This window comes from Borostomias antarcticus (genome assembly GCF_949987555.1).
Source record: "Borostomias antarcticus genome assembly, chromosome: 15".
Taxonomy (NCBI): Eukaryota; Metazoa; Chordata; class Actinopteri; order Stomiiformes; family Stomiidae; genus Borostomias; species Borostomias antarcticus.
The window spans coordinates 12,005,788-12,022,193 of NC_140248.1; the positions used below are offsets into that span (position 1 = coordinate 12,005,788).

The 16,406-nt window shown below is 45.9% G+C and overlaps 1 protein-coding gene across 2 annotated transcripts in view; it reads right to left on the reverse strand.

Moving 5' to 3' along the window:
* The window catches only part of gabrb2b (gamma-aminobutyric acid type A receptor subunit beta2b), a gene marked incomplete at both ends in the record, with an annotated part of 54,204 nt that overhangs the window by 33,803 nt on the left and 3,995 nt on the right, over window positions 1-16,406 (reverse strand). For both annotated transcript variants that reach the window (XM_084449388.1, XM_084449389.1), the window contains one exon: window positions 840-1,060. In XM_084449388.1, the coding sequence (XP_084305514.1) occupies window positions 840-1,060 (221 nt within the window). The remainder of the gene's footprint in view (window positions 1-839; window positions 1,061-16,406) is intronic.

Here is a 16,406-nt window from a genome sequence, read left to right on the forward strand (position 1 = left end):
TGGACTGGCTTCTCTGGTTCTCTCATTTATTAATCAACAAATCGCTCCATAAAGCAATCAGTTTATTGTTAATTGATCCTGTCTCTTAAAAGGGGAAGAAGAATACATTATGTAACATTAAGCGCAGAACACCAAGCCAACAAATCAAGTGCCAATCCATAGTCCTCTCTCTCTCTCTCTCTCTCTCTCTCTCTCTCTCTCTCGACTATCACTATATCACTACTTCTCCATAATAGCCAGCCAGCTTATTTGATTGGGGGATAAATTTACGCAATGGTGTCTTCATTACGTTCAGACACTTTTCAATAACCTTTATATACTGTACCAATGAGATATCGTTGTGTTCATAATGTGTATATAATATTCTCTCTTAATTGTGTACAGTATAAAACCTCAATGGAGTTTAGAAAATACAAGTTAATGAATTAAATAAGTACTTGTTACTTCTCTACATCTTAGTACAGTAGATGCCAGCCAGATGTTTCACCTTTGTGTGGATGCCTTTGTCTCAAGGAATCTGTCATTGAATCTTTGAATCTTGGATCTAAAATCCATTCATTCAAATGAAGCTGAGGATAAGGATCACATGCTCACCCACTGTTGACTAAAAGGATGATTAAGATGGATGACTACACCAACCAGCCTACGTGGCATTAAATCATTCCAAAGTCACACAGCTCATCATTTACAGTAGCAGTGTGATGAGAGGTTTTGACAAATGATCAAACATGGGCACACAATACATCATCTATGATTTCCCCAATGTATTTAATATAATGTATTGTTCAAACACATCATCCAGTAGTAATGTGTGATATTGTAGGACTGACAGAACGTACCTCAGGCCATAGAGGACGGTGCCGTCTGGGTGCAGTCGGATCATTCTGTTCTTGACTGTGACACCGTGCACAAACGACTTCTTGTCGTTCAGGAAGTAGGTGTCTGGGACCCACAGCTGGTCAGCCACCCGGTTATCCAGGGTCAGGTTAAGGGGGATCTCTGAGTAGGATAGCCGCTTGTCTCGCCAAGCTTGCTGGAAATACATGGTCAATGTGTAGTCCTGGAGAGAGAGAGAGAGAGAGAGGGGGGGGGGGGGGGGTAGAGGGGATCATCTTTCTAGTCAGAGAAAGATAGATAGATACCAGTCCAAATCATGACTTTACAAAATATCTACAACATAAACTATTTTTCACGGTATTTGTTCTGTTTTGCCTCTAGATGGGGGTCACGCTTGCAGAACTAACACAACCGTTTCCATTTTGTGTGTTTTGTTTTTCTCAACAAGAACTTTAGACCATCTCCCTGGGGCTGTAAACTCATATCACATCAAGTCTAACAGTGACAGATTAGCATAAAAGCTGCACTGAAACGCAGGCTTCTGACTGAAACTGGGTTTGTACTGTAGACATTACATCATTGAGATCCATGAAACAAAATCTAATCCGGAGGATCTCAAACAGAGCCTCATATGTATAGATGTCTCGTTTTCGATATAAATTAATTAACTGGCGTGTCTTCTCCAGGATGCCGATGGCCTCTTCAGAGACATAAACTGTACGTGATTCATGAATTTCTTACCAACAGTTGACCTACTGTACATGCAGAAAAGGTTGCATTTCAGTTGAATGGTCCTTTAAAACTGGCCTATTTCTGAATTGTTTTGGACAGTTTGTAGTTTTCCGTTGCCCACTAGCGGTGTTGTGAAGTTAGCTTGTGAGTATCCTTTGTGCACTAATATCTCAAGAATGCACAATTCATCAAAATGTTGATATGGACAGATCATAAATAACCTTATAACAGGGCTTATAATGCTACGCAACTGGCTGGGATAGTCAACAGATGGTTGTGGGGTCACATCCCACTGAGATCAATGTACTGTACATTGCTTTCGTGAAAAATGATCTGACAAACCCTAATTGTGTATGAGTTATGGAGACACTATTTGAGATGTAAGCAGCGCGGTACACAACGCTTCCAGTCAGGCCTGGGCTGCATGCACGTGTGACTTCCCCGATGTTTACTTGAGATCCGTCCCAGTCGATCGTTACATAACGACCCCTGCTGCGTGGCGCCGGACCGCTCTTGCGTGCATCGCTTCACGACACGTGCTGTGCTCTGCTGCGGCAGAGCGCTCACAAGTGATTTCCTTCTCCGTTCATCAATACACGATATGATCTCACCCAAGGATTTGCTGTGATGTATTAAACATCAGGGGTATTTTTCTTGTTTTCACATCTCTTTTTGGATGAAAGAGACTGAATGTTGAGCTGTCCAATACTATTGCTCTTCCTTTTAGAGCTCAAATCTGCCTCTACAGTATGTGTTCATCTACATTAGAGAGATGTGCACAAGCACTCATATGTTGAGACCATTAGACTGTACAGGGCAGTTAGGATTGATTCTGCCTGTATGAGGTCCGCTGTAATACAATATTCAGGGCAGAAATATTGGTGAAAGACTTACTTCTACTTGGTATTACTGTGGTACCTTACAGCATTCCCTTCACGAGGGAGCAAGAATCTCAACTCACTGAAACAGATGGTGTGTATGTGTGTGTGTGTGTGTGTGTGTGTGTGTGTGTGTGCGTGCGTGTGCGTGTGTGCGTGAATATGTGTGTGTGTGTGCGTGTGTGAGTGTGTTTGTGTGTGTGTGTGGTTCCTTAGGGATTAGGGTAAACTACATCTGTTTTTTCCTGGCAAAGGAACTGCACAGACGTTTATCATTATGACATACCACAATGCAATGCTGTAGAGCAGCCATGGATTGGATAACAGTTGTCATTTGGTGCATCAAAACACCTCCTAACCCCCCAAACCCCCATGCATACTGGAACTGAAACCTTCAGCACTTCAGCAGTCTCAGTAGTACAGTGTAGCTGCAACTTATCTTCTCTCTTAACCCCATGGTAGTTCCCTGGGCTATCCAAACTTTGGACAGACAGCCAAGACCCATTTAGAGCAGATTATGAGAGCGGGCTTGTTAAACTGGCTGGGTTTCCCCTTGTCATCCCCAGGCAACTATTGTTGGAGCCACATCCACCCGAGAGGATGCATGGTAAACAGGTTCCCCCTATAGAGACGCCACTGTGGCCAATTTACAGTGGATACACTTAAACAGGCAGCTCCTCAAACACATGCTAGCCTGGCCTCTCTCTCTCTTTCTCTCTCTCTCTCTCTCTCTCTCTCACTCCCTCTCTCTCTCCCTCCCCCTCATCCTCTCTACCTCGTGGGAGGATGACTGTGAATCACAGGAATAGCAGTGCCAGCCTCTGTCAGTGTGGAGGAGGCTGTCATAACACCAGTGATAATGAGCATCAGTAAATAATCACTAACTTAAAGAAGAGAAAAGGGAAGGAAACCATGGGTCGATTTATGAATGCTGGACTGAGGACAATGCAGGGTAATTATACTCCAACCCCCCCTTGGTGTCACAGTGAGCACATCTGACGACTCAAACTGTGTCTCTTGGTACTTCCTTCTGTTATTGTGATCCAGTGATAGTCATGCATGTCAACATAAAGGGGCACTTCACTAAAAAACTACTTTGGATGTTTTCCATCAATCCAATGTAATAAAAAAAATATATATAAAAACATTATTTAGTGGGTGGTAGTGAAGCTGAACTCACTGAAACACCTATATCTGTCGATTTCTCACCCACCAAATAACACTGTATGTGTATATCTATGCATGATGGATTGATATAAAACATAAAGTGTCTAGAGACTCTTGGGCCCACCAGGTCCACAAGCATGGCCCAAAAATCGAATGTTCTCATTCATTGAATAAATAATGTAATTTTCAATCTGCTGAGTCAGAGTTCTGCTTGCTTCTCCAAATGTAAACTGTTTTTGCTGCACTCAAAGGGGAAGGGTCCTTGCAGGTTTGTGGTAAGAGCAGCTTGGGAGCCATGGACTGTGGGCAAAATGAGCCTCCAGGTGCTTGACAACTGCTGGATAAATAGATGTTTGTGAGTGTGTGTCTCTCTGGTCTCAGGCTACCTGGTCTCAGGTTCTCTGGTCTCAGGTTCTCTGGTCTCAGGTTCTCTGGTCTCAGGCTCCCTGGTCTCAGGTTCCCTGGTCTCAGGCTCCCTGGTCTCAGGCTCCCTGGTCTCAGGCGGCCTCTGTTCATGACCCGGCCTGGCGCTGCGCTGCCGAGCATGCGATAGGGCCACCTTTTCTAATTACTGGTTGTGTAAGATGACTAGCCCCCATTAACCAGCCGAGCAGAGCAGGGGCCGGGGGGCTGGGGGCATTCCGGAAGGCCCAGCCATGCCTGACGAAATGACCCCCGGGCGGGCTCCATGCGGGGCGGCGGGGGGGGGGCGGGGCGGAGGTATTGGTTATATTTCTCTGCGCCTCCATCCTCCCTCCACTGCACGGCGGCGCGCTCGCTGGGATGAGAGTGAAAGGCGGTGGAAAGCTCAGTGGAGCGGTGATGCAAATTGCCGCTATTCTCGCCGCTCTCCTCCGCTCTCCCGGTCCGGACGCCCCCTGCTTCCACTCCCCCTCTCTCTTTCTCCCTCTCCCCATCTTCACTCCCTCTCTATTTCTCCCTCTCCCCCTCCACTTTCACTCCCTCTCTCTTTCTCCCCCTCCCTTTCATGCTCTATATTTTTACCCTCGTCTCTCTAGCTACTGTCCATTACAATACCCCTCTATCCCCTCGGCCGTTCTCCTCCTATTCCCCTCTCTCTCTCACTCTCTCTCTCTCTCTCTCTCTCTCTCTCTCTCTCTCTCTCTCTCTCTCGCGCTGAGTGTCTCTCGGCGCTCCATGTGCCTCCATGAGAAAAATGAAAAGACAAAAAATGACACTTTCCAAGCAACTGTGAAACACACAGAATCATTACTACTAAATAGAAACAGCCATAACACATAGCAGGTGTTGGATCCATTTCAGGGGCGCTAGATGGTGTCGTGCCGCTTCATGAAAATAGCTGGGTTTAGATGTGCCGGTAGCCGATGAGATCTAATATTCGGATGGGGATGGATATTATGTCTCTTTAAAGCATTTCTGTGACACACTGATCTTGAAGAGGGGACTGAATCCTTAAGCAGTTTCACAAAACAGACACACGCACACACACACACACACACACACACACACACACACACACACACACACACACACACTCAGTTCACTGCAATGGCACAAGGTGATCGCTCCATCAAACCATATGCCCATAACCCCGTTGCTCCAAAAGCTCTCAAACAAGAAGCATCCCTGCTCCCTCGGTATGTCACTGGTGCCATTTTCAGACATGGGCATGCAGCACAGAAATGATACATCCAAGTGTCCTAGTAATAGCGTTTGTAATAAAATCCAAGGCAACTCTTCATTCCAAATAAAAAGCCTTTAATACAAAAGCTAGTTTATAGTTGATGAACTAGCTCTGTATTAAAGGCATTTTATTTGGAATGAAGTGTTGCCTTGGATTTTATTACAAACTGTTACTGGATTCATCAAGTCCAATGAGCACCTTCAACTACTTTTACAAGGTATTTACCTGTACCTGAATGCCGTAGCCCTCGCCTACCTTTTTTCTTGATTTGTCCTAGTAATAGACTTCAGATTTACATGCACAGCTATATAACGTATCTCCGCATGTCCCTAAGAGCCGTGGGTCTAGGACCTGTAGGAGTCAGATTGTTTTCGAAAACAGCCTGTCCGCAACAGCACAGTGAAGATGTGAATGGCGTATGCTACCCGAGTGCCCTGCAACTACCATTAAAAACGCCTACTTACAGTGACAAAGGAGAAACAAACTGGTTGCCATGTGCAAGGATAGGATAGCAACGAGGCAAGAACGACCAGTTTCAGTGTGTGCTTGTGTGTGTGTGTGTGTGTGTGCGTGTGTGTCGCGATCACTTATCTGAGACTGTGGGCGAGGCAACAAAAGAGAGCGATCCGGTTGGATGACAGGCATCAACCTCCTTGGAGCACTATAACCTTCCTACGTAGTTCTTCATGCCTTTGCGTTTCTCCGAGGGTGTACTCGGTGTGACATGTCGGGGGAGTCGGGACACTGAGATGAACTTGATTGAATTAAGGCCTTATACGCTCTCCCTTGTACTTTGAATACCCTCCACTCCCTCCCTCTCTCCTCGAACTCCATAATTTAGCTCGATGGTACACGGCTTCCTTTCAAGGCTTCTGAAGGTGAATCAAATTTAGGCAGGCCTTTCAGTGATCTCCCAGCAGTAAGAAGCTCCGATGCTCGCCAGTTGGCAGCCGGGCAGTTAACTGACTACATGCAATTTATTAGTTATGATTGGTGCATCTGCAGGCCTTTTTGTGTCCTCGGAGTGGCTTTCAGCTGAGAGGCCAATCTGGGGGCTGATGAGGCAAGGGGAAAAGAGGAAGTAGATGGAGGAGGGTTCAATCTCATCTGTCACTCAAGGACCGCAGAATGGTGACCGGTCACAAAGGCGAATGTTAAAATGGGATGCTCTTTCTGTGTGTCTTATTTCTCCCACTTGCTGCATCTCATCCTCCTACTTTCTATGGGTTTGTGTGTGCGTGTGCGTGTGTGTGCACGCGTGTATGTGTGTGTGTGTGTGTGTGAGAGAGAGAGAGAGAGGAAGAGAAAGATAGAGAGTGTCTGTGGGCCGGTGTGTTTGGCCTATCTATGTGTGTGCGGTGTGTCTGTGTGACTATATTATAGTGTGAATATATGCATAAACAAGTGTGTGTTTTGCGTTGTGGGATGATTCTATCTGCCAAACCTGGGCCTCTCCAAAGCATCCTAAACTCTAGACTCACACACACACACATACCCGCACACACACACACACACACACACACACACTTGAAGACAGTGGAGACTCAGCCCAGCACCTCATGCATTATGGAAGACTGAGGAACAGGCTGATTCTGATTCCAGCAGTGTCGCAGAAACAGTGGCACATCCCCAGATTGTCAACAGTAAGATAATGTAATACATGGACAAATATGGATCGATGCCAGGTTAGAGTGCTTGGGCACAGGAAGCGAGTTATAACCGGTAAGGAGAGAAAAATAAACATTCTCGTCTTATCCCTGGCCCCCAGTTCTCTCTCAGCGTGGATCACCCACACTTGAGGGCTTGAGCCATGAAGAAGGACACCCTTGAAGAAGCAATATCTCCTCTCAGTAGGTGTGACCTAGAAGAGAGTTATACGGGGCTCAGAGTAAGGGGGAGGGGGGTGATGTTGTTGCTCCAATGACAAGCAAGGAGAACCAGGGAGTCAGGTTATTCTGGACGGAGAGTCAATCTATCCTCAGCACCTTCCAAGCATCACCGGTGGAAAACGGGAACATTTCAATTCTGGAATGAATGTGCGCGAAACAAAATGAAATAAATGGGGATTTTGCGGGCTAGATCCCCGCCCCGTTCTGTAAGATCAGCTTCTACTTTGACAACATGGTTTAATTTAACAGGATAACACATAAAGGGGCCGTTTATGGAGGATAATCTGGTGTCTGCTCTGTCTCTCGGGAGAGAGGTTGCCATGGAACAGTCAGGGAGAGATGCGGCTACTGTACATACAGCATTCAGAGTTCCGAGTCGCACGTAAAAATAGACCACTCCTTCATTAGGTGTGCCATAAAAACACTGAGGGATAGGCTGGAAAAGTAACTACTGCAAGTAGTTACTAGTACAAACCCTCCCAGCACCCTGTGCTCTAGTTGCGTTCATGGGCGTGAGATGAACCGTGTCACTTGTCTTGCCAATTCAATCCGGAGTATTTACAAACTGGGTTTCCGGCAAGAGAAAGAGGGATAGAGTGAGAGAAAGAGAGAGAGAGTGATAGAGAGAAAGAGAGATAGAGTCCCTTCACACATGCAATAACAAACATCCTCGTGGGAACAGAGGGTAATCAGGGTGGACATTGTGAGCTTTGGGAGTCTCTCTGACATGCACCCACCCCGATTACAGTAAAGACTAATCCCCTACAATCGCTGTGTCATTCCAGGGAGTCAGTCTCCCTCCCCTCTACCTCCCACCACTCCCCTCGATAGACCGAATAGGTGTAAACGGAAACTATTCAATGTCCGCCATGTTGATTACACCTATCATCTTATAATGAGAGACTGAATAAGGGCAGGTGGGAAGAGTGAAACTTTCAAGATTGTTTTCATTGTGCTACGAATAGAAATCAGACCTCTCCTGATGGTTATTGAATAGTATGCATGGCTCTTTATAACAAAAGGGTAATAGAGCCATCCACTTAGAAGGTAAAAACAGAGAATACAGAGGTTTCTTTGGAGAGGGATGTATTGCCATGCGATAACAGCTCTACCTGTACATTCTTGTAAAAAGATGAGTGTCTCTCAGCAGGTCTGACAAGTTCAGACAGCGGAAGGATGAAAAATCCATCTCTTCACATCCAATTTGTGTGCAGCGACTCTATTGTTACCTCTGTTGGCTGGCTCACACTGTGGCGGGATGCCATGAGGACGCCTTAGAGGTGATCATGCTGAGAGGCGCTAGTCTGCACACGCCGTATACCTTGATTAAAAGACTATAAATAGACCCGCGCGCACTAATGAGCGCTACACAGGGCGATGTCGCAGCTTCCCGAGGCGCCGACGCAAAGAGCACCAAAGTTCGTCCGGCGCTTTTCTCAACTCGGACCCGACGGGAGTGGGCTCTTCCAGAGGTTCCGCCGCCGAGCCCGCAGGGGCGGAACTCCTGGCCGGATACGCCACCGACAGGACGGCGGCGGCGCAGCCCCCCCCCCCCCCCCCCCGAACCCCGCTCCCGTTCTTCGGCAGCTGCAGGCGACAGGCGATTGACCCACTTCCATTCGTCACGCCGCCTAATCCGCGCGGCAGCGTGGGCCGGGCCGCGCACCATTATCCACCTCGACGGGGGGAGGACAGGTGGGGGGGGGGATTATCGCACTGCAACGAGCGAACGGCGCAGGACAATATGCTGTCAATTCCCCAAAGCCCGTCCCGTTGATAAGCAAACAAGACGCTGCTGCCTAATACCCGCGCCTGCAGCTGCGCAGGGCTCGATGGTCATACATCCGCATCATCCCTCACTGTCAGGCACAACACGGAATCAGTGTATAACTAGTGCACTCTATATACCAATGGGGGAATTGATTACATGCCTGCGTTCTCCTGGCATTTGGAGCACTATCACTAATTGCACGATAAGCAATCTCTGCATCGTTAATAATGATGTAAGCAGCATGGCATTAGTCACCGTGTGTGTCTGTAGGTGTGTGTGTGTGTGTGTACACTGTGATTTATTGTACATGAGTGTGAATGTACCTCTAAACTAAAGCCTCGCCGATTGACAAAGTCAGCAGCTGTCTGTTAGACTGTCAATATCAGACATGCTCTCATTCTGTTCAGCGCCTCCCACCAACCCTGTCTCACCATGCCAAGCCATCCGTGTAACACTTAGTCCACCTTCGCAAAGACATACATCAAATCCTGCACCGAATCGCCGACACTTGTCGACTGAGTATAAATTAAGCTTTATTGGTCTCCCAGCTGTACAGGCATGAGTGTTCAGATGTCCCTGATCAAAGTTCTCTCCAAACCCAAGTACGAGGGAGAGAGGAACAGGGGGTAGAGGGGAAGAGTGAAAAAGATAGGGTGAGAGTGTGTGTTTGTATTAGTCTGTCTGTGTGTGTGTGTGTGTGTGTGTGTGCGTGTGTGTGTGCGTGTGTGCACGTGTGTGTATGTGTGTGTGCGCATGTGAGCAAGAAAGTAACCAAAAATAAGAGATGGATAGGGCAGATCTAGAGGGGAAGTTGACTTGGCATGGTGTGAAAAAGAAACGCAAGAAGTGCAGTAGAGCGGCAGCGAGAGAAAGGTACTGGGATTTCTTGGAGTTAATTTGAGTAAGGAAAACACGTGAAGCTTTCAAAGACTTGTCGGAAGAAAGTTGACTCAGCAACATGAGTCAGCAGACCCTGGCCACAGTGGGGCAGGTCTAGCTCAGTTGTAAAGCCTCCGTCAACTTCCACACTATCTAAGCACACAGCCTAATGGGGCTTAGAGGGACAACTCAGAAGTCAAGGTCAGTCTTTTCCATTCTCCAGGCTCAAGTTCCATGGCTTGGCTTGGCTTGGCTGGGGAGAGCGGTGTGGTAGGGGAGGCAGGTGGCAGCCTGGTGCTGTGCAGTGACACTAATGCCACGCAGACTGGACTGTACAGAGAACATGACGGCATCAGGCTCTAATGAGCCATGCCAGGCGTTTCCTTGGGCTGGGAGGACAAGTGGGTGCCTCCAACCATTAGAAGTCAACTTGGTAATTATAGCCTTCTTCTCCAGAGTGAAGCGATGCTGAGGGTGTTAAAGACACAAGTGCTCCAACACTTGCTTCCTCTAATTAAAGACCAGAATGTCATTGTCTAAGTGTGTGGAAGTAATGTGACCTCGAACAAGCATTAAAGGTCCCTTGACTGAGATCAGAGTCCTGACCATCAGGTTAGGATGTACAGCACAGTATTAGTCTGCTAATTAGAAAATAAATCAACTTAGTCTCCCATGTACCAGTTCAGCAATGAGCATCTTTTAGCCCTTTTGGCTCCTTGAGTGAGGAGGCATGTGCATCGATAATATGGTCTAGCTTTGAACAGCAATTCCTCTCCAGGGTTCTGGGGTTGTGGTTTTTATTTTAATCTTTATCTTACTGTTTCAAATTGGCAACACCGTAAGGGTACAGTGGTTACTCCCCAGGCCCCCTGATTATTTTCCATATTGGTAAAATGCTCCTGCTGTCAACAAACTTTAAAATGCTAATGTTAACACTATTTCGCTAGCTAGCAATACGCTAACAAAGCATGTGTGAACAAAACATGTAAATAGTGTATATTCTGTTGTTACCACTGTGTCTGCATGCTATTCCTGTCATTTCCCCTCTCCCGGGGTTACGTACTGTAGACATTGGATCAACCCCAGACTCCGTAACCCCTCTTATCTCATCTATCCTACTCTCTCAACTCATAGCAAGCAAGTGGTGACTGGGGAATTTGGAATTGCTGTGAGAGCGAACTCTCTCTCTTCCATCCTGATACTCCTAGACCTGTCAGCAGCATTTGATATGGTAGACCACCAGATCCTCCTCTCCACCCTTGAGGAGAAAAGCGTCAGTGGCTCTGCACGTTACCTGTTTGCACCCTACCTGACGGGCTCCTACCATGTGACATGGATAGGGTCAATGTCGGAACCACATAGTCTGACTACAGGGGTTCCACAAGGGTCTGTCCTGGGTCCTCTCCTTTTTTCCCTCTACACTCCATCTCTGGGTTCTGTCATTCGCTCACATGGCTTTTCTTATCACTGCTATGCAGATGACACTCAATGGGTCCTGTCATTTCCCCCTTCTGACACACAAGTAGAGGCATGCATAGCTGGGTGCTTGACCCTTTCCGCACTGGAGAAATGGCACAGGTGCTCATCCACGCCTTTGTCATCTCCCGCCTGGACTACTGTTACTCCCTCCTTTCTGGGACCCCAGCATCAGCCATTATACCCCTGGAACTTGTCCAGAAAGCTGCTGTTTGCCTGTTGTTCAACCAACCCAAGCTCTCCCACACAACTTTCCTTCTCCATTCTCTACACTGGCTCCCTGTAGCAGCTCGCATCCAGTTTAAAGCTCTGGTACTAGCCTTGAGGGCAATGAAAGGAACAGCTCCCTCCTACCTTCAGGCCATGGTCAAACCCTACACCCCCTCCTGACCGCTATGCTCTGTTACTTCGGGCCTGTCACTCTAAGGCCCTTGCGGTCAATCGACACAGTCACACCTCTTCTCTGTCCTGGTCCCGCAGTGGTGGAATGAACTGTCCAATGACATCAGGACAGCAGAGTTGCTGCCCATCTTTCGCCGCAGGCTCAAAACTAATCTCTTCAAGAAGTACTACCACAATCCCCCCTCAGCACCTATTGTATTTTTAGTTTGCTATTATTTAACTTTGCCTTCAGCATTATTATGCTCTTAGTCACTTGTTTTATAAAGGAGATGCACTTGTGAGTTCTGGCAAATAGTAGTACAATGGCTTTTCCCATGTTAAATGCAATTATTGTAAGCCACTTTGAACAAAAGCATCAGCTAAATTACCATAATGTAATGTAATGTAGTCACTAGACCCGGACTGTCATCCTCTCAAACTCCTTTCCATTTGAAACTGTGTACATTTGAATTATGTTCACCTTGAGAATGAGGGTATTGAAGAGCTACATGGTATGTCCCTACCTTGAATATGTTCCTTAAGCCTTTGATCAGGGATTTGGCATAAATCGTAGTGGAGGCGTACATGAACTAGAAATCACAAAACGCAATGAATTCACAAATGATTTTGTCAACCCAAACCACAAGTGACCGCTAAAAAGAACAATGGGCCATATTTTGCATCATTAAACATAATAATGAATGGGGTGAGCAGGAGCAGGGACGATAAAGAGGTTTATTGCTTTTCTGATATTAAATCCAAGCCTCTGGAATGAAAGAGAGGATATCAGAGCTCAGAGCAACCACTATGACAATTAGGCCCAACTGTCCAACTAAACATGACATTTGTGGCTCCCCTTGGGGCTGCTGGGAGTCACTGGTGTAATGGAGGATATAGTCATGTGACAAGGCCCCTTCACACTCACGTCACACTTACGTCAGCCCTATACAGGTACATACTTTACTGAACAATAACACCCGCACTACTCGCAAAGTTTTATCATAACAGTGTACAGTAAATGGTCGAAATGTCTGACTGAATGATGGCATATTGGAAAAAAGATCAAGTATTTGACTATGAACAATATGTACAGTATGTTATTAACAAAATCATCCTAATGACAATACTCACTTCTTTGAAAGTCACAATGTAAGAGCTTCTGTTTAATACAGTGTATCAATTGAGAAGAGAAACCAATAAGTTGGTAGTGGCCACAATGGGACCATAAAAACAGCCCCTTCCATATGAACTCTGTAGAAGTCAGCAAACTGCTTTCAACTCCAACATTCTATTGAGCCAAAAAGTTGGCCCCTAATGGAACAAACTTTTAACATTTCAATTGCATGTTTAATAAACTACTGCATGGACCCAGTGTGTTCTCTTTAGCATCAACAAGATCCTTTTAATACTCTATGAGAAACCTAGGCACAATTCAAATTCCCTCAAGAGCCATTGTTGTGTACTACTCATACTGTGGAAGCCAAGGACCCTTAGTGAGTGTAATATTTAAAACAGAATCTAGTTATCATTAACTGAGTGCACACTACATAAAAATCACTACTTTGTTTATTTAGTTAGTTTTACCAGTGGAGTTTTATCATACAGTAGCTTGTTAGACGTGTTTTTTTTTGTTACACACAGAGTTTCATACATGAACTGTTGACCTACTAATCTGATCTGATCTAAACCATACAGCAAGCTCAGCTGGCAGGATAAAGCAGAGGATTTTGTCTGTCAGGTGGAGTAACATGTGTCCTTCCAGGGGAAGCATCTCAAGCCAGTTATCATCCACAGAAACCGTTTAGTGAAGTACCCTCTACCAGTACACTGAAGTATACTTATTGTTTTGTCACATCATTGTCAGCACCACTGCTAATTAGGTGTGCTGTCAACCATATACCCCTCTCTGTAAATGGTAAATGTACTGCACTTATATAGCGCTTTTCCACCTTAGCAGCACTCAAAGCGCTTTACAATGGCCTCTCATTCACCCATTCACACACACATTCACACACCAATGGCGGCAGCTGCCATGCAAGGTGCTAACCTGCTCATTGGGAGCAATTTGGGGTTAGGTGTCTTGCTCAAGGACACTTCGACATGTAGACAGTCAGAGCTGGGATTCGAACCACTGACCCTTCGATCATTGAACGACCCGCTCTACCAACTGAGCTGTACAGCATGCATTCTGTGTTGATGATATTAAAAAACCTCATTAGCTTTATATTTTTCCTTCAATGTAATCTCAAACATTCTACTGGAATCTAAACGGATTACCAACCTCTGGGATGTATCTCAACAAGAGATACTGAATAATACAGGATGCAGTATGGGTTGTTGTTGTTGCTCCTGCTCTCTACCCATTATACCCATCTCTACCCTGGTGCTCTCTACCCCCTCTATCCTTCTCCAGTGAATTCCCTGTGTACTGTAGACATATACTTCTCCCTAAATGATGCATGATCCAACCATGTGCAACATACAGTAGTCAGTGTGTGGTTGTGTGTGTGTGTGTGTGTGTGTCCGTGTGTGTGTGTATATGTGTGTGTGTGTGTGTGTGCCATGTGTGTGTGTGTGTGCGTGTGTGCGAGTGCGTGCATTTGTTTGTGTGTGGGTGGGTGTGTGTATGTGTTTGTCTCGCCATTGATGGACCCATCATGTTTCTCCAGAGAACCTGAGGAAGGACAGGCAGGTGAAATAGACCTGAGGTAAAAGGCTTTTGAGTGAAAGGGCCCCAAGACACCATTACTGGGTCAGTCAACTGAAAATGAAACCATTTACTATGTAATAGGCCCATGTGTCAAACTCTGCCTGATAAAAACTATAATAAACAAGGAAAAATGATGAAAAACTGTAATAAATATATATATATATATATATATATAATGGTTTAGTTAAGTGTTCATATGACCTTGAACTCCACTGTTAATTAGTCATACAGCATCTCAGCCATGGCTACTGCAACTGCTAATCACATGCCTGAGAATTACCAAAAGGTGACCTTGACAACAATCTGTCAGCTGTAGTGTGGAGATAACTCCTCGCCTGTTTCACCTGTTCCCCAGTATAGAGAAGCGAAAACACAGCTGTTTATCTTGTTCATCAAACACTCGCATTTGTGCATTCAATCAGATTATGAAACTGCATCATCAAGGAAAAATCAGAAAGACGAAACAGTGGAGCAGTTGGCACAAGAAGACTGATCCCTCCCTGACACGCATGCCTACATGGCATCCATTATTTATCTGAATCTCTCCAGACATCGGCAGGTCCTTTCAAATTGGAAACGCTTTTCTTCCCTGTACCGCGACCCTCCGCAGTCGCCTCTTATCGAGGACGCCTCCTCCAGCTGCATTCCTAACCCCCGTTGGCAAAGCGTTCGTTACGTAATACAAACAGTCATTCCACCCAGCAGGCAAATTTCACGTTAAGGGTTTGATGACTAATCACAAGTGGGAAGTGTGGAGAGATTAAGGGGGGTGGGGGAGGGCGGCCTGGACGACCAGTCTCCTCACCAGCACAGCCACACTGAGACATCCTGGCGTCCGAGGAAGGGCCAGACATTGCCTCCAGGCCTGGACTGAGACATTTGGAAAGGCCGCCGCAATATGCTGTAACCTTTGTCGTCATCGTGCCGTAGGGCCAGACACAGGCTGATGATGCCTGTGAATCATAACATAATGTCCATCACAGACATAACAAACCGTGATCTAAGCTATAGCCACACTAGCACAAGACAGGTTCTGATGCTTTTACATACAGAATTCCCTTCATTCCTGCAGGTTTCTCTCTAATCTTTAACAGATCAGGTGTGGTCCATTAGCAGGACAATGAACCAATTACTACAGTTCCTCTCTCAACCCATCAACATGCGCAGAGCCTTTAGCCTACCTCATCCATTTGACACCAACCCATTTAAGTCCATAAAAAATATCGACCCACCGCTCGTCATGCAGTTCCCGCCCCAGGCACACCTTCCAATGTTGGGAAATAGATTCAGACAGTATTGCATACGAAGAGTTAATGTAATTTTAAAGCACTCAGATCCGGAAGCGAGATTATGAATGGCATATAAAAATATTGACAATCTTTCATCTTCCTGATTCAACGGCTTAACAAAACATTATCCAAAGAGAAAAAGTCTATTTAATCAAAGCCCTTCATCCCCATGTGACTCATATATGAAAATGAGTTTGATTATTATGAGTGCAAACTTAGCAAATTAACATCATCGGTTACAATTACCAATCCATGTCAGCAATAATAATAGACGGTTTCTCACTGGCAATTTCAACCCAGGGCGAACTCGGGATTGACTCACCCCTGAGTCCAGTCCTGTGTGTTTTCACACTTGCACTGTGGAAATACAACATACGTTGCTATAGTAATTTCGTAATTACATTGCTATAGTAGTTTCAGAACATGCTAGCGATAAACCCTTGTCATTTCAACCCTGGCCGAGCCTTTCAACCCAGTTTGAAAAGTCTCAATCATGGTCTCCAACAGGGCTGACTCAACCTGGGTTGAACGTTTCACCCTGGTTTGAAAGTGCAAGTTAGAGATGGCATGTCCGTTCCACCCAGGGTCACCCTGGGCTGAAATCTCCAGTGAGAATGCACCTAATATGTGGGATGAAATATCTTGAGAGCAGTACTGTAGTCAGCCTTAGTTGCTGTACAGTAGTCAGCCCAGACCGTGTTCTCAGAGGACATTTCCCAGTGATATCTTCA